This window comes from Scyliorhinus canicula, chromosome 9 (assembly GCF_902713615.1).
Source record: "Scyliorhinus canicula chromosome 9, sScyCan1.1, whole genome shotgun sequence".
NCBI lineage: Eukaryota > Metazoa > Chordata > Chondrichthyes > Carcharhiniformes > Scyliorhinidae > Scyliorhinus > Scyliorhinus canicula.
In genome coordinates, this window is record NC_052154.1 from 103,261,748 (window position 1) to 103,280,866 (window position 19,119).

Below are 19,119 nucleotides of genomic sequence, written 5' to 3' on the forward strand. Positions count from 1 at the left end.
TCTTGCCCCCTCCACCTCTTCTTGCCCCCCTCCACCTCTTCTTGCCCCCCCTCCACCTCTTCTTGCCCCCCCTCCACCTCTTCTTGCCCCCCTCCACCTCTTCTTGCCCCCCCTCCACCTCTTCTTGCCCCCCCCCTCCACCTCTTCTTGCCCCCCCTCCATCTCTTCTTGCCCCCCCTCCACCTCTTCTTGCCCCCCTCCACCTCTTCTTGCCCCCTCCACCTCTTCTTGCCCCCCTCCACCTCTTCTTGCCCCCCCCTCCACCTCTTCTTGCCCCCCCTCCACCTCTTCTTGCCCCCCCACCACCACCTCTTCTTGCCCCACCACCACCACCTCTTCTTGCCCCCCCCCACCACCACCTCTTCTTGCCCCCCCACCACCACCACCTCTTCTTGCTCCCCCCACCACCCCCTCTTCTTGCCCCCCCTCCACCTCTTCTTACCCCCCCCCCCCCCCACACTATGATGTCCAAGTTGAACATGGCTCTCTAGTTAAAGGCAATGGTGTCTCGGCTTCCACCAACAGCATTTGCTGAGTTCTAGGTTTTAATAATTAAATGATGTCCATGTGAAGTTTGACCTTTAAGCGGTTGCAGCAACAATTTAGCATGCGTGCTGAATAGCTGACCTCCTTTCCCTTGCGGATCAGTGAATTGTATTACTCCCTCCAAGTGACCAGAAGGATATGTATCCTGCAAGGTAGAGTCATCCTCAACTTACTTCCATGCAGCAGCTCATCAGTTGCTTTCCTGTCATCTTTGAGAGATGTAGATTGGAGTCACAATAAAGGTCTTTCTCCGTCTTGTCCCTTTCTGCTGCAATACACTCTGACTCACCTTGTGGCTAAAAGCAGGTTCAGAACTTTGTACCTACTACCAACCAAAGGCAATGTTGAATGTTGTCAATTTGTTTTCGTTTTCACCCTGATGGATTTACCCAAGTTGTCGGCTCTGTGACCCTGGAAATCATTTTTCCTTCCATCTCCTGGACTTTCTTTCCAGCTTTCCTTTTGGTTCTGTTGGTGTTTAGGGTGGGGGATAAACCACTGGTTGCATCGCTGAGTCAATAGTGATGTGATACTCAAAATCTTCAAAACATCCAGATGTCTCATTGAAACACTGGATACATTTGTATCAGATCTTCCTCACTTCTGATCAGACGGAGTTTTTCAATGAGTTCAATATTCTCTTCAGCCCTTAGTGTCACCTCCTTTAGAACATAGAGAAATACAGCACAGAACAGGCCCTTCGGCCCACGATGTTGTGCCGAACTTTTGTCCTAGGTTAATTATAGATTATTATAGAATTTTGGACACTAAGGGCAATTTATCATGGCTAATCCACCCAACATCTTTGGACTGTGGGAGGAAACCGGAGCACGCGGAGGAAACCCACGCGCACACGGGGAGGATGTGCAGACTCCACACAGACAGTGACCCAAGCCGGAATCGAACTTGGGACCCTGGAGCTGTGAAGCAGTTGTGCTATCCACAATGCTACCGTGCTGCCCTGAAGAACAAATTAATCTACACTCCATTATTCTACCATAATCCATGTACCTATCCAATAGCCGCTTGAAGGTCCCTAATGTTTCCGACTACTTTCACACGCAGTGCATTCCATGCCCCCACTACTCTCTGGGTAAAGAACCTACCTCTGACATCCCCCCTATATCTTCCACCATTCACCTTAAATTTATGTCCCTTTGTAATGGTTTGTTCCACCCAGGGAAAAAGTCTCTGACTGTCTACTCTATCTATTCCCCTGATCACCTTATAAACCTCTATCAAGTCGCCCCTCATCCTTCTCTGTTCTAATGAGAAAAGGCCTAGCACCCTCAACCTTTCCTTGTAAGACCTACTCTCCATTCCAGGCAACATCCCGGTAAATCTCCATTGCACCTTTTCCAAAGCTTCCACATCCTTCCTAAAATGAGGTGACCAGAACTGCACACAGTACTCCAAATGTGGCCTTTACCTCCTAGTTTACGGAGATTGGCTGCAGCTCTTCACAAACATCAACCCCAGGATAGCAGGACCATCTGTTTTAGAGACATGGAACACACAGTTAGCATCTTTTCCTTTGTGTATGTCATTCTAATTTAACACTGGGACGTCCCGAAGAACAAAGGGACTTTGGAGTTTTTGTCCATTGATCTGTGAAGGCAGAAGGGTAGGTTAATAGGGTGATGAAAATGGCATTTGAGGCACTCGCCTTTATCAATCGAGGTATAGATTACAAAAACTGGGAGGTCATGTTGGAGTTGTATAGAACTTTGAGACTACAGCTGAGTACTGTGAAATTCTGGTCATCGCATTATAGGAAAGATGTGATTGCACTGGAGAGGTTGCAGAGGCGATTCACCAGGGTGTTGCCTGGGATGGAACATTTCAGTTATGAAGTGAGGTTTAATAGCTTGGGTTGTTTTTGCTGGAGCAGAGAAGACAGGGATGATCGAGGCGTACAAGATTATAAGGCGTGGATAGGGAGGAAGCAGTTGTTCCTGTTAGTTGAAGAGTCAGTGACGAGGGGACACCAGTTCGAGGTGAGGGGCAGTAGCTTTAGGGGGGGATTTGAGGAAAACATTTTATCCAGAGGGTGGTGATGGTGTGGAATGCTCTGTCTGGGAGGGTGGTAGAGGTGGGTTGCCTCATCCTTTAAAAAGTACCTGGATGAGCACTTGGCCCCTCATAACATTCATGACTATGGGCCAAGTACTGGCAAATGGGATTAGGTAGGCAGGTCAGGTGTATTTCATGTGTCGGTGCAGACCCGATGGGCCGAAGGGTCTCTTCTGCACTGTATTATTCTGTGATTCTGTAATTTGGGTTGTTCCTCGCTGTCTCAGTTTCCCTTTTATGCTGTTAGTATGACGTTACGTGGTTTCATCGCACCTTTGAGTAACCATGTTCAGATTTTCAGGAAAGCTCTACTGCCTCAGTCTGAGGGAGATGATATTTCTCTGTGTTCCGACATCAAGCCTTAGTGGCAGCTTTTTGGTTGTGAGATTATTTCTCCCCTTCTTCCTGATCTGAATGGTTGTGTGAATTTCTGTTTTCTGGGAAATGGCAAATCCAGCAATTTCATGCACTTGCAAAGTTCCTATCGTAATGTGTCCTCAAAATGCTTTGTCATCTTCTGGGGTATGGATGTTTCAGTTTTTACTTCTCATTCACCCTGTTGATCTGTCACTGATAACTCTTTTACCATTTTCTTTGTGTTCTGCACGTCACAGTACTCAGCTGTAGCCTCAAAGTTCTATACAACTCCAACATGACCTCCCAGTTTTTTCACCCTCTGCAGTTGAATAGCTCCACCCTCTACGGTTGGGGGAGGTGCCGGAATGTGACGACTAGGGGTTTTCACAGTAACTTCATTGAAGCCTACTCGTGACAATAAACGATTTTCTTTTCATTTCATTTCCTAGCGATTTAACTTTGTGGGAGGGACATTTCCTTTGCCTCTGAACTCATGTGGTCATCGCAGCTCTTGCCCATCTTCTGTCTGTTTGGTGTGCATTTTTGTCACTATTCCACAGCGTCAGCCCTGCCTTACATACCCTTAATTTAACTGAAAGCTAACTATCTGGGTAGTTGTTATCTTCACCTGTCTTGTGCTTCATAGAATCCCTATTGTGCAAAAGGAGGCGATTCGGCCTATCAAGTCTGCACCCACCCTCTGAAAGAGCACCCTACGTCGGCTCACGCCCCTGCCCTATTCCCATAACTCCACCTAACCGGCAGACCCCTGGACACTAGGGGGCTATTTAGCATGGCCAATCCACCTAACTTGCATATCTTTGGATTGCGGGAGGAAACCGGAGCACCCAGAGGAAACCTACGCAGACATGTGGAGAAAGTGTAAACTCCCCATAGTCCCCCAATCAGCAGTGCCTGCGATATTCTGACCACCTCCTATCCAATTAAATCTCTTTGTACTTCAGGGTTTGCAGAGCCTCACTTGGGCAGGTCAGCCTTTCATCTTTTTCCTTAAATTTGCATTTTCTGGTGGCAATTTTGATCTTGTTCTGAAATTGTCCAGATTTCTGCCTCAGGCCTTGAATTTCATATTGGTGGATCTGATTATTTGACTTTGGCTGGAGAAGTGTGATGAATTTTTCAAACGATTTCTCTGGGCTTCTGTCTTCCACTCAACTTTCCATTACCAAACAAATTTAACTCTCTCGCTGTCCCCCGCTCGACCTCACCAATTGATTCCAAATTAATGCACAGCATTATGTTTGGCTTTGACCTGAATACAGGAATTTACCAGAAAGGTGACACATTTATACATCAGTCCACCTTTGGGCTCCACTCCAGATTTCTTTGTCAGAGTTTACCTTCAACTCACCTGAGCTATTAAAATGGTGGAGCTATTCAACCGTAGAGGGTGGAGCTATTCAGCCATAGAGGGGATTTTGGTTTATGAATGCGATGGTGTGTCCTCATTCTGTTCATGTTTGGGGCAAGGTTTCTCTGAAGCTTTAACCTGGGGCCATGTGGGATCCAGTTTCTGTGTGTCATTACGAAGAGGCCCACAGGGAACTTGCTGATGGAGAGTCTGTACCGACAGAGAGAGACTTGCACATTTAGCTGTCTTTTTCACTGCTAGCCAGTGGTGTAGGCTGAAAATGAGAAGCCAGCTTGAGCACAAAAACATGAAGCACGCTAACTCTCTTCTCCCACACGACACATCACAATGACCTGTTGGATGCACCCAAATGATCTACTGCCCCTTTGTCTCATGTTCTTCCTGATACTAGATAAATCCTTCTGGAGATAATGATGTGAGGGATTCTGTGGATTTGATTAGATAAGAATGGAACCAGGCGATTATAGCCCCATCCAGCTCGATGACAGGGTGTTGGGGGTCAATTGTTCCTCTTCAGGCATGGAATTTAAGAACCTGTTTGGATTCTGTAAATCAAGCATAACCACCCCTTTCTCAAAAAGAACAATCCTTGTCCACATCAACAATGTAAACCACCACCCCATCTGCACCCACCCTTTCCTTTTCAAAACTCTTGCCTCCTAAATCTATTCCTATCTTTTCTGGAACTAAATGTGTCCAAAACTGACACCCCAACCGCACCCCCACCCCACCCCTGTGAAGGATCATTTTAAAGGCCAAAAAGGGTCAGTGATTCAGGAGGTTCCCTTGTTTTTATTACATGCTTAGCTGTGGTGGAGTGTTTAGTACAGTCCCCAGCAGAATGACACTGGGCATGGTTCCCCCCTAGAGTGGGGCAGTGGGTGCGACTATCCTATGATCCCCACAGAATCGGAAAGTTTGGGTTCAAACACTACTGAACACTTAATTCTTACCGACACCAACGGGTGCAGCATTGCAGATGTGCTACGTTGTTGGAGGTGCTGACTTTTAACAAGATGTTAATGTCTACGACCCTTCAGCCATTTAGTCTGGCTCCGGTGGATGTTTAAAGATTTCATGGCATTATTTGAAACTGAGGACAGCTGATTTGTCCAATGTCCTGATAAACGTCCCTCCCTCCCTCATCCATATCAACTCACCACTTGTGCTGTACAGAATGGTAGCTGTGATCGCCAGATGCAGTTAGTGCAGGTCCAGCTGTATAAAGGTGTTTGGGATATATTGATATAATGTGTGATACAAGTATTGTTTTGTTAGACAGGGCCTTCAAACCACTTGGTTCAGGATCGAGGCCTCGTTGTCACTGATCCAAAGTCCAGAGATATTGTGAAGGAGCAGAAGAGTTATTGTGCTACCAAAGTGAACGAACGGCACTTCAATGGTGATGTTCTGGGATACGTGACACCCGTGAGTACTTGAGATGGGGAGACCAAGTTCAACCTCTGTTTTACAGATGCTTTGAGACCATTGGAGTCCTTAATTTCCAACTTGTGTAATTTCTCTCGTGTTGTATGTGTGTTGATGGCTGTGCCACGCAATTATTATTCAGTCCCGAAATTACTGGGAACCAGCTCATATTCAGGCATGGAATTTAAGAACCTGTTTGGATTCTGTTTTGTGTACTCGCATGAGAGAATCTACAACTTTCTACACTGAATACTCTGATGTATGCAGAGATATTTGCAGGTTTAGCACAGGGGGCTAAACAGCTGACTTGTAATGCAGAATAAGACCAGCAGTGCGGGTTCAATTCCTGTTCCAGCCTCCTCGGACAGGCGCCGGAATGTGGCGACTAGGGGCTTTTCACGGTAACTTCTTTAAGGCCTACTTGTGACAATAAGTGATTATTATTATTATTATAGAGTAACAAATACCTGGGAGTGAATTACAGACTGATATTTGATCAAGAGACTTTAAAAAAAATAAATATAGAGTACCTAATTCATTTTTTACAATTAAGGGGCAATTTAGCATGGCCAATCCACCTCGCCTGTAAATCCTTGTAAATTCCTCTCCCATATTCTTACTATTTCTTTTTTTTTTATAAATTTAGTGTACCCAATCATTTTTCCAATTAAGGGGCAATTTAGCGTGGCCAATCCACCTAGCTTGCACGTTTTGGGTTGTGGGGGCGAAACCCACGCAGACACGGGGAGAATGTGCAAACTCCACACGGACAGTGACCCAGAGCCGGGATCGAACCTGGGACCTCAGCGCCGTGAGGCGGTTGTGCTAACCACTAGGCCACCGTGCTGCCCCTATTCTTACTATTTCTGGGATGCTTGTAGTATCCTCTGTAGTAAAGGCAGATGCAAAATATTGACTTAACCCAGTTCCTCGTTCCCCATAACTACATCCCCAGATTATTTATATAACAGACCCACTGGGGGGAATTGCAAGAATTATGGGGATATTGGAGGAATTTGGTTGGTTCTCAGGTTACAAATTAAACATGAGCAAGAACAAAGTCTTCGCGATCCAGGCAAGGGGGCAGGAGAGGAGACTGAGGGAGATGCCGTTTAAAGTGGTGGGAAGGAGTTTTAGGTACCTGGGATTCAGGTCGCAAGGGACTGGGGTCAGCTCCATAAGTTAAATTTGGACAGGACGATCGAGCAAATGAAAGGGGACTTCCGCAGGTGGGACGTGCTCCCGCTGTCATTGGCGGGGAGGGTACAGACTGTGAAAATGACAGTCCTCCTGAGATTGTTATTTGTGTTTCATTGTCTTCTAATTTTCATTCCTAAGGCATTTTTTAGGAAGGTGAACGCGATTATCTTGGGTTTTATATTGGCTGGGAAAGCCCCGAGGGTTAAGAAGGTCCTTCTGGAACGGGGAAACTTTATTAACTACTACTGGGCGGCTAATATTTCAATGGTTAGGAAGTGGGTAGTGGGGGAGGGATCGGTGTGGGAGCGAGTGGAGGCGGCATCTTATAAGGGCACGAGTCTGGAGGCGCTGTTAACGGCGCCTCTGCCGTTCTCGCCGGCTCGGTACTCCACAATCCCAGTGGTAGTGGCAGTCCTGAGAGTGTGGGGGCAATGGAGGCAGCACATGAGACTGGAGAGGGCGTCGGTGTGGTCACTGATCTGTGACAATCACCGGTTCGCTCCGGGGGGCTGGACAGGGGCTTTAGGAGGTGGCAGTGGACAAGGATTGAGAGGTTTGGAGATCTCTTCAGTGAGGAGGGGTTTCTGAGCCTGGAGGAGCGAGAGAAGGAGTTTGAGTTGGTGGGTACGAATTTCGGTACCTGCAGGTATGGGACTTTATCCGGAGGCAGTTTCCAGGCTTTCCACGCCTCCATCCAAGGGGACTGCAGGATAAGGTGTTGTCCAAAACAGGGGTTGGGAAGGGGAGGGGTCTCGGAAATATATAAGGAATTGATGGAGTGGGAAGGGGTCCCAATCGGGGAAGTGAAAAGGAAGTGGGAAAGGAGTTGGAGGTTGGGCTATGGGAGAAGGCGCTGAAAAGAGTCAATGCATCCTAACCGTGCGTCAGGCTTAGCCTGATCCAGTTCAAGGTGGTCCACAGGGTTCATATGACTGTGGCCCGGATGAGTAGGTTTTTTTGAGGAGGTGGAGGACAGGTGTGGGAGGTGCGGGTGAAGTCCTGTGAATCATGTACATATGTTTTGGGCGTGTCCAAGGTTGAGGGGATTCTGGCAGGGATTTGCGGATATCATGTCAGAGGTCCTGGAAGGGAGGGTGACTCCGAGTCCTGAGATGGCAATATTTGGAGTGTTGGAAGACCCGGGAGCCAAGGTGGGGAGAAAGGCCGATCTTTTGGCCTTTGCCTCCCTGGTGGCTCATAGAACATAGAACAGTACAGCACAGAACAGGCCCTTCGGCCCTCGATGTTGTGCCGAGCAATGATCACCCCACTTAAACCCACGTAACCCGTATACCCGTAACCCAACAATCCCCCCATTAACCTTACACTACGGGCAATTTAGCATGGCCAATCCACCTAACCCGCACATCTTTGGACTGTGGGAGGAAACCGGAGCAGCCGGAGGAAACCCACGCACACACAGGGAGGACGTGCAGACTCCACACAGACAGTGACCCAGCCGGGAATCGAACCTGGGACCCTGGAGCTGTGAAGCATTGATGCTAACCACCATGCTACCGTGAGGCCCCAAAAGGCTCGGAGATGGATTTTGCTGGGATGGAGGAACTCGGAGCCTCCAAAGTCAGGGGTTTGGGTCAGTGACATGGCAGGGTTTCTCAAATTAGAAAAGATTAAGTTTGCTTAAGGGGTTCAGTACAGGGGTTTGCTCGAAAGTGGCAGCTGTTCATCGACTTTTTGTGAGGAAAACTGACCGTCAGCAGAAGGAGTGGGGAGGGGGAGGGAGCATGGCAGTGGAGAATTGGGGTGGAGAATCTAAGGTAGGGGTAGGTAGGAGTGAGTTAGGGTGGGGGGCAAATTGGGGATGTTACTGTGGTGATTTTGTGTGTGTTGGACCGCTCTGTTGTTTATAATATGTTGAAATGTTAAAATTACAAATGCCTCAATAAACAGTTTTCTAAAAGAAAAATAATCTTTATCGTCACAAGTAGGCTTACATTAACACTGCAATGAAATTACTGTGAAAAGCCCCTAGTCGCCACATTCCGGCGCCTGTCACGGAGGGAGGATTCAGAATGTCCAATTCAACTAACAGCACGTCTTTCGGGACTTGTGGGAGGAAACCGGAGCACGTGGAGGAAACCCATGCAGACACAGGGAGAACGTGCAGATTCTGCATAGACAGTGACCCAAGCCGGGAATCGAACCTGGGACCATGGTGTGACCATCAACAGTGCTCACCACTGTGCTGTCTGAGATACTAACTCAGTACTTTGTGTCTGTCAAATGCTATTTGACAAAGTATCACATAATTGACTTTTTAGTGAAATTAAAGCTTGTGGAATCGAAGAGGCAGTGATTGCACAGATAGAAAATTGGCTAAGTGATGGAAATCAGAGAGTAGTTTTTTTTTCAGAGGGATTAACACTGTTTTCCCCCAAGGTCTGAGCTGGAAACATCGCCCTTTCTGTCAGTTATTCATAACCTGGATTTGGGTAAACACTTAATTTACCCAATTGCAGATGAAATGAAAGTCTCAGATGTAATAAACATAGTCTGTAAGAAGGCATAGACAACCCAGTGAATGGGCAGACACACGAGAGCTAAATGTAATGCAGAGAAGTGTGAAGAAGTACATTTTGGTAAATAGAACAAGGCGAGGCAATATGGGCTGAATGGTAGGGCGTAAAGTATACAAATCTGAAGTGGCGAGACAAGTTGAGAATCCTTTTAAAAAAGAATATGGGCTTTCTCAATAAAAGCAGTGAGAACAAAAGCTGAATCTTTATCAATACCGGGTAGGCCCCACCTGGAATAAGAACATAAGAAAATAAGAACTAGGAGCAGGAGTAGGCCATCTGGCCCCTCGAGCCTGCTCCGCCATTCAATGAGATCATGGCTGATCTTTTGTGGACTCAGCTCCACTTTCCGGCCCGAACACCAGAACCCTTAATCCCTTTATTCTTCAAAAAACTATCTATCTTTACCTTAAAAACATGTAATGAAGGAGCCTCAACTGCTTCACTGGGCAAGGAATTCCATAGATTCACAACCCTTTGGGTGAAGAAGTTCCTCCTAAACTCAGTCCTAAATCTACTTCCCCTTATTTTGAGGTTATGTCCCCTAGTTCTGCTTTCACCCGCCAGTGGAAACAACCTGCCCGCATCTATCCTATCTATTCCCTTCATAATTTTAAATCTTTCTATAAGATCCCCCCTCATCCTTCTAAATTCCAACGAGTACAGTCCCAGTCTACTCAACCTCTCCTCATAATCCAACCCCTTCAGCTCTGGGATTAACCTAGTGAATCTCCTCTGCACACCCTCCAGTGCCAGTACGTCCTTTCTCAAGTAAGGAGACCAAAACTGAACACAATACTCCAGGTGTGGCCTCACTAACACCGTATACAATTGCAACATAACCTCCCTAGTCTTAAACTCCATCCCTCTAGCAATGAAGGACAAAATTCCATTTGCCTTCTTAATCACCTGTAAACCAACCTTCTGTGACTCATGCACTAGCACACCCAAGTCTCTCTGCACAGCGGCATCCTTTAATATTTTATTGTTTAAATAATAATCCCGTTTGCTGTTATTCCTACCAAAATGGATAACCTCACATTTTTCAACATTGTATTCCATCTGCCAGACCCTAGCCCATTCACTTAACCTATCCAAATCCCTCTGCAGACTTCCAGTATCCTCTGCACTTTTCGCTTTACCACTCATCTTAGTGTCATCTGCAAACTTGGACACATTGCCCTTGGTCCCCAACTCCAAATCATCTATGTAAATTGTGAACAATTGTGGGCCCAACACGGATCCCTGAGGGACACCATTAGCTACTGATTGCCAACCAGAGAAACACCCATTAATCCCCACTCTTTTGCTTTCTATTAATTAACCAATCCTCTATCCATGCTACTACTTTATCCTTAATGCCATGCATCTTATGCAGCAACCTTTTGTGTGGCACCTTGTCAAAGGCTTTCTGGAAATCCAGATATACCACATCCATTGGCTCCCCGTTGCCTACCTGCACTGGTAATGTCCTTAAAAAATTCCACTAAATTAGTTAGGCATGACCTGCCCTTTATGAACCCATGCTGCGTCTGCCCAATGGGACAATTTCTATCCAGATGCCTCGCTATTTCTTCCTTGATGATAGATTCCAGCATCTTCCCTACTACCGAAGTTAAGCTCACTGGCCTATAATGTCCTGCTTTCTGCCTACCTCCTTTTCTAAACAGTGGTGTCACGTTTGCTAATTTCCAATCCACCGGGACCACCCCAGAGTCTAGTGAATTTCGGTAAATTGTGTGTTGTGGTTAATTCTGGGTAGCACATTTTAAAACGGATGTCAAGGCCATGGAGACTGAGCAGTGAGATTCCCTAAAATAATACATGGATAAAAACGTTCAGTTATAAATAGGGAGCAGAGAAATCTAATAAGGAGCATTCCTAGTTTTGTATCATCTGAAAACTTTGAAATGTTGACCTATATAGTGATGTGGAGATGCCGGCATTGGACTGGGGTGAGCACAGTAAGAAGTCTTACAACCCCAGGTTAAAGTCCAACAGGTTTGTTTCAAACACTAGCTTTCAGAGCACTGCTCCTTCCTCAGGTGAATGGAGAGGTATCATACCGGACCTATATAGTGTTACAACACCCTGGGCTAGTGCATGGTCGGTTCCAGCCCCACAGACATAGAAGAACGGTCAGCTAATCTACTACTACTCCCCCCCCCTTTTTTTTTTACCGTCCCACCTTCTAGCCAAACACACACAAGACAGACAGAGACACACAAGGAGGGAGGTGGGGGAAAGTAAAAATAATAGGAGGATTAATATGAAATGGAAGATGAATGTCCTGGCTTCAGATGTTGAAATTGTTGCAGCAGGCTGTCCTCCCAAGTGCTGGAGTGATTGAAACCACCGTTTGGATTGCTAAAGAAGATCTGCTGGCAGGATCTTTCGACATGAGCGTTCAGCCGGAACTCCCTGCTGTAGGATTCCCTCACAGCCTCAGGCCTGTGTAATTCTTATTTGTTTCCAACTCCACCAGAATGACCAACAGTCTTTCTGAGCTCAGAACAGATATGAGAGTTGAAAAGGGGTTTTTAAACAACTGATCCTGCCTGCAGGTGATGGCTAGATTGAACTTCCTTGCAATTCAATCTGACTGTAGAGAGAGAATGGTCTTTACTTTGGATCTTCAGACAGAAACCATCGGGTAAGAGACAGAGATCAAGGCTGTGACCCTCCAGCTTTCAATCAAAACTAAACTAAAAGCAAAAATGATTAAAACAAAGCGAAAAGCAAACACAGTCTCGCATTAGAACATTCCAGAGAAAACCTAGCCCAGTCAGCACAACCCAGTGATAAGGTCCGGCAAATCAAAATAGTCTGTTGGCCGACAGCCAAGTCCACCAAGATGTCAGACAATACAGCACATCCTGCTGGAGTTCATTTTTTACATTAAAGGTGATGTTCACCTTAAAGATATCGGTGAATTTTAGTCCGTGTACAAAAACTGAAAGAACAGAAATTAACAGGGAAAACAAGGGACAGACGGAGATTAACAGGAGGACCCTTGCAATAGGATGCTGCCTATATTGCAGCAATTTATTGGAGTGACCATTTGCTGAATTTTCTTGTGGGGAACTATTGCCCGGTATGCTTCATAGCTGTATTACAGGCTGATTTTAAATGCTTCACAAAATTAACAATTGGAATTTCAATCTATAGGTTACTGAATGTTAGCAGTTAAATTGGTGGAAACCTTACTGCTGGTACACTATAGATGACAAGAAACTCTTTCACCTGTCATTCAGCACCCTGGTGTCATGTTTCACATTCTCATACTATCCATTTTGTTTTGATTCTGCAGTGGAACAACCATGGTTATGAAATTACAATGATATTTGGTGGGAAGTTCACCTTCATTTCTCCAGTTTGGCTTCAGATCCAAAGGAAGGGTGTTCAGCTGTACCATGTCACTGGTCACCATGACATCGACCGAGGTATTATCTTTGTTCCTGACTGTTTTAAACTATATTGTCTGTACAATTGGTGTTCAGCGATTGTTCGGAATGGCAATGGCATGATGGGTGAAGTCTTGGATGTGATCTAGCAACTTCAAGTTAATTAATTAATGTTCCACACTACGTCCAATAAATTGTTAAAAGAGAGAACGGCTTGCATTTACATAGCACCTTTCACAACCAAAGTCCCAAAGTACTTTATGGCAAATGGAGTATTTCTGAAATGTAGCCATTGCTGTAATGTAGGACAACCAATTTACACTCGGTGAGCTCCCACAAACAGCAGTGTGATAGTGAATTGATAACTTGATTTTTATAATCTTGATAGGGAAACAAATATATTGACCGGGATATCAGGGATAACTTCCTGCGCTTTCTGGAAATAGTGCCTGGAATTTTTTTGAAGCCACCTGACGGGGTTTACCATTTCATCTGAAAGCCAACACCTCTGACACTGAAGCACTCCCTCAGTATTTCACTGGAGTGGCAGTCAGCCTTGATGTGTGTACTGTAGTTCTGGAAGAGCACCTGAACTTGCAACCTTCTGATCCAGAGGCGAGATTGATGTCTACACATCCATAGTCATAGAATCGTGGAACCGTAGAATTTACAGTGCAGAAGGAGGCCATTCGGCCCATCGAATCTGCATATGCCCTTGGAAAGAGCAGCCTACTTACGCCCATGCCTTCAACCTATCTCCTTAAGCCAGTAACCCCACCTAACCTTTTGCACACTAGGGGGGCAATTTAGCATGGCCAATCCACCTGCACAGCTTTGGGCTGTGGGAAGAAACCGGAACACCCAGATGAAACTCACGCACACATGGGTGAAAGTGCAAACTCCACACAGTCACCTGAGGCTGGAATTGAACCTAGGTCCCTGGAAATGTGAGGCAACAGTGCTAACCACTGTGTCACCATGCCGCTCTTACTTAGAAATACTACTCCAAAATAAATTACTGACTACCCTGGATTCAAGGGCAGACTTTCAAATGCATACTTTCATGGTGAAACGTCTGATCCACGGAGTCTGTGTGTTGTCTGTCGGGCCCAGTATGTATGTTGAGGTACATTTTTGTTCTGTGCTTGGAGGTGAATTCTGGTTTGTACAGTCTGTTCATCTTTCTGCCTTTCAACTTCTATCTATTGGGCAGTGTTCTGCATTTACTGTTTCTTAGCTTTGATTTTGTAACACTGCTTCTCGTGGTAAAAATCAAATCCCAGGCTGTCGATACCAGCATTAACTGGGAGCAGATTTCCTGGCTGTTTTATAGGATCCAAGTCATGTATCAGCTTAGGAAACTCCATGGGGTGATGGAGTTTAAGTTGAAAATCTCCTTTGAAGAAATTCAGCACAGGTGTAGGGGGGAGACGTTTATGCCCTTGTTGCGATGTTGCATTTAAACCACTAGATGGTAGTTCTGTCTTACAGGACTGCTTCAGGGCTACAACCCTTAACATTGCCTGTACAATATACTTTGTAAAAAGGCATCAGGCATTAAAGGATGTACTTTTTGAAGCATAAAATGGCTTCTGCCCTGACTAATCTTTTGCCTTCACTGCATCTCTGAGGCTAGTGATTTTATTTTTGGCAAACCTCTGCCACCAGCAATAATCTCTCGGCTTTCATTATGTGGAGAAATTTAGGAAGCGATAGACTAATGTCTGAAGCTGTGTTTCTGTAACCCTCATGTTAATGCCAAGATTAACCTTGGAAGTGGGATTTTAAGGTACAAGGTTTTCCTATGGCATTGTCAGAAGTAAGAGTAGCAAAAAGAAATTGAATATGGTTTCCATTTTCATTATTAATAATCTACTATTTCCAGATGATGGTGTATCTTGTATCAGTAAAATTCCTGTGTAAGCCCTGCTGCTTTTTCAACTCCCAATGTACACTTTGACCATGCTTTAACTGGGGTTGCATGGTGGCTCCTCAAAGCATCCAGGGGGACAACGACTTTTGTTTGATCTCCTGAACAGTGGGAAATGCGGAAGGACCAACTAAATTAGAGAGTGCATCAAAACACAAGCCTGCAACCTCCGAGGACCTGAAACGGACACAGGAAATTGTGGAAACGCTCAACACGTCAGGCAGCATCTGCGTACAGACAAAGCAGGGGGCCCAGCAGAGACATGGGGGGGGGGGGGGGGGGGGGGGGGGGGGGGGGGGGGGGGGGGGGGGGGGGCAGAAAGGCTGAGTGTGCATGCGGGGGAGGGAGGGGGGGCAGGGGAGGAGCTACTGGATGCGGACAGTATGGAAAAAGGGAACTGCGGGGACATATATGGACGACTTTTAGAAAGGGCGAGATTACCACTGGACAGAGCAAGGCGGAAGAGGGAGGGATAGATGCTCTGGAGCGAAGCACTAAGTAGGGCCAATTCCACCTCCTCCTGCGCAAGACTAATCCTCATGCAGTTTAAAGTGGTGCACAGAGCACACCTGACAAGAACCCTGATGATCAGGTTCGTCCCAGAGGTGGACGACCAATGCGAATGTTGCCAGGGAGGCCCGACTAACCACGTCCACGTGCTCTGGGCATGCCCCCAGACTTGCCTGGACAGCCTTCTACAAAGCGATTTCCAAGGTTGTAGGTGTGAGGGTGAAGCTGTGCCCGAGAGTGGAGGTCCGGTATCGGACCAGCCAGAACTTCATATGGGGAGGAGGGTTGACGCCCTTGCCTTTGCTTCCCTAATCGTCCACCGGAGAATCCTGCTGGGTTGGCAATCAGCAGCACCACCCACAGCTGTAGACTGGCTGCCAGACCTGTCGGAATTTCTCCATCTGGGAAAGATCAAGTACACCATCCGAGGGTCAGACAATGGCTTCTGCAAAGCGCAGGGACAATTCATCAGCCTGTTCCAGGACTTGTTTGAAGCCAACAATGGATAGAGGTGGAGGAGGATGGCAGGGGGAGCCATGGGAACCACCAGCACCACAGAAAGCAGACAGGAACAAGGGGGGGGGTGCAACGGTTGGAGACCCAAGGAAACGCTAGGAAGGAATCCAGTGAGAGGCCGACAGGGAGCCCCCCCCCCCCCCCCCCCCACCCATCCAGCCACCTCCACCCACACATACACACACAAAGCTATAAGAACAAAAAAAGTGACACATAAACCATCTATAGCAGAGGAAAGAGCCTAAAATAGGACTGGAAAATAGTAGAAAAGAGGTGGGGAGTGGAAAACAAAGTTGGGGGACAAGAGGGGGAGCCAAAACGGAACAGCATCTAAATTGTAAATAATAACCGTTTCAGTCATCTCCTGTACAGTGTAAAAATGTAAACTGCAACAAAAAATATATTTATATAAAAAAAGTTACCCTTGTTTGTTGCTAATAAACACTTTGTTGTTCACTGCTGTCTACCTGGCATTGCCTCCAGCCACCACAATCCTAAATCATTCCTCTGTTATATAGGTTGACTAACTTCCTGAAGGAGGAGGCTTGGTTAAAAGGGAAATTGTTCTGTTCTTAATGCTTGTTTTGATATATCTAAACTGACTTGTGTTATTGGTGAACAGGCTGGATGAAGAACGTGAGGGCAGAGTCCAACGCTGTCCATTTTGGTGAGTAACGTAGTTTTTGTTTCAGTTTTATCACCCGCTCTGAATAGTTTTCTGCTCTGTGTTGCTGCACTTGCACTAATGTGATCATCTTCTCCAGTCTCTCAAACTTGAAATGAGTAATACAGCACATTGCACTTGGATTCCTTCCAAATACGCTGTGGTTCTATTAATGAAGTTGGTGGGTCTGGCTGATCCTGTACATGACTGGGCCTGTAGAAGAGTAAAGGGTTAACTGGTGTTGTGACAAGTTAGCAGTTGTGACCTGCTTTGATGGGAGGTCAGAAAGTGTTAGTGGGAGAGGATAACTGATGTCTCGTACAAAAATCATGTGACTGTTAAATAGAAGTATTGAATACAAAAGGCAAGAAGAATGAAGCTCATTTAGGCTGCAGCAAGGGTATTGTGTCCAGTTCTGGACATCCCTTGAGAGGGTGCAGAGGAGACTTAATAGAGCAGATCCTGGATGAGAGATCTTTAGCTGCAACGTTAATTTGGTGAAGCTTGGGTTGTTCTCGAAGTGAAGGAGATTGAGGAGTTGGACGTGAAGAAGATAATGGCAGGTTTAGATAAGGCGGCCAAAGTAAAGCTGTTCATATTAGCAGATGGTACAAAGACTGGGGAACACACCCTTTAAGGTTTTGGGCAAGAGATGCTGGGGGTTGGAGTGGGGGGGGGGGGGGGGGGGGGTGCGTTGATGTGAGAAATAAGGTTTTTCAGCTGTGGGGGTGGTCATGACCTGGAATTTGCTGCTTCCAATAGCTTCAACAGGAAATTAGATGGACACTTGAGGGAAATAAACTTGCAGTAACATGGGAATAGAGTGAGGGAGTGAAGCAATAAACTGACTGGATTGATAGACAGCACAGACTTAATGGACCAAATGGCCTCTTTTGCCATAATGACTCAATACCTTTTGTGTTGTCTCAGGGGTTCTGACATGTGTCTGGCATTGTGAGTTGTTCGAGGAGATTCCTTTTTGTTGGAAACATAGGTTGCTTGATTGGATAGTATTCAAGCCAGATGTTTCAATAGAAATTGGTGGTGGGAAATGCAGAGATTTGGAGTGAAAATGGTTTGTTTCTCTCTTCATGCTAGTTCACCAAAACTCCCATCAAATTTCACCAGATGACTAAATCTGCTGTCTCCTTTCTGCCCTGTATGGTTTGCGTTTGTGACTTGTGGAGGTGAGAACTGGAAAATCTCTACAGTCCATCTACCCTGTCCCAAAGTGAACATCTCCCCGTTGCCAATCCCCTCAAATATCGACCCAATTCTCTCTGACAGTTTATTCCACCCCTTCACTACCCTCTATGTTAAGTACTGCTTTTGCATTTTCTTTATTCTAAACTTGAACCCACAGCATTGGTCCTGTGGTTTGTGATAATCTGAAACTTACTATCGGGTTCAGTTAAACTACTTGCTTAAGAATTCTGAAGAACATTTCGCCCCAGCTTTCTCCTCTCCAATGCTAACGGGTTTGCTTTGTAGCTGATGAGTGCACATCCGTTTGTTTGACCTTTTCTCTACTGGTTTCGATAATTGACTATCCTTGTGGAGTATTAAATTGTACACAGCTGTGTGTGGCTGTGCCAGTGTCTGTACGGTTTCTTTTGGCTTTATTTGATGGTGATCTTATTTTTCTCATTCTATTTATCTCTCAGTTCCTCGAATTCTGTTTGATTCCTGGACATACCGTGACTATGAAAGTCTTTTTAATAGTGAGGATGAGATCGAGGAGCTGACGGAAGCATTGGTGCACACAGCAAAGGTCAGTCATTCCCCTTCGTGGTCTGTGCTTCTTTCCATTATTCCTTCATTTGATGTGGGCATCGCTGGCTCAGCCCTTTCCTAACTGCCCTTGAGAAGGTGGTGGTGAGCTACTTTCTTGAACTGTTGCAGTCCATCTGTTGAAGGTACACCCACAGCGCAGTTGGGAAGGGCATTCCAGGATTTTGACCCAGCGACGGTGAAGGAACGACAATATATTTCCAAGTCAGGATGGTGAGTGGCTTGGAGGGGAACTTCCAGGTGGTGGTGTTCCCAGGCATGTTGCCCTTGCCCTTCTAGATGGTAGTGGTCGTGGGTTTGGAATATGCTGCCAAGAGCCTTGGTGAGTTGCTGCAGTGTATCTTGTAGTGGGTGCACACAATTGCTACTGTACATCAGTGGTTGAGAGAGTGGCTGCAGTGCCAATCAAGCGGGCTACTTAGTCCTGGACGGTGTAGAGCTTCTTGAGTGTTGTTGGAACTGCACTCATCCAGGCAAGTGGGGAGTATTGCATTACACTCCTGACTTGTGCCTTGCAGATGGATGGCTTTGTGGGGCCAGGAGGTGAGTTACTCATCGCAGGGTTCGCAGCCTAGGGCATGCTCTTGGAACCATGGTATTTATATGGCTAGTTCAGTTCAGCTTCTGGTTAATGGTAATCCCCAGGATGTTGATAGTGGGAGATTCAGCGATTGTAATGCCATTGAATGTCAAGAGGCGATGGTTGGATCCTCTCTTGTAGGAAATAGTCATTGCTTGGCACTCGTGAGCCATGAATGTAACTTGCCACT

At 46.2% G+C, this 19,119-nt stretch overlaps 1 protein-coding gene across 1 annotated transcript in view; it reads left to right on the forward strand.

The window, feature by feature from the left end:
- The window catches only part of chid1 (chitinase domain containing 1), a 190,395-nt gene that overhangs the window by 42,168 nt on the left and 129,108 nt on the right, over window positions 1-19,119 (forward strand). The window contains exons 2-5 of the mRNA XM_038806039.1: window positions 5,648-5,797; window positions 12,845-12,977; window positions 16,517-16,561; window positions 18,223-18,329. Coding sequence (XP_038661967.1) covers window positions 5,648-5,797; window positions 12,845-12,977; window positions 16,517-16,561; window positions 18,223-18,329 — 435 coding nt within the window. The remainder of the gene's footprint in view (window positions 1-5,647; window positions 5,798-12,844; window positions 12,978-16,516; window positions 16,562-18,222; window positions 18,330-19,119) is intronic.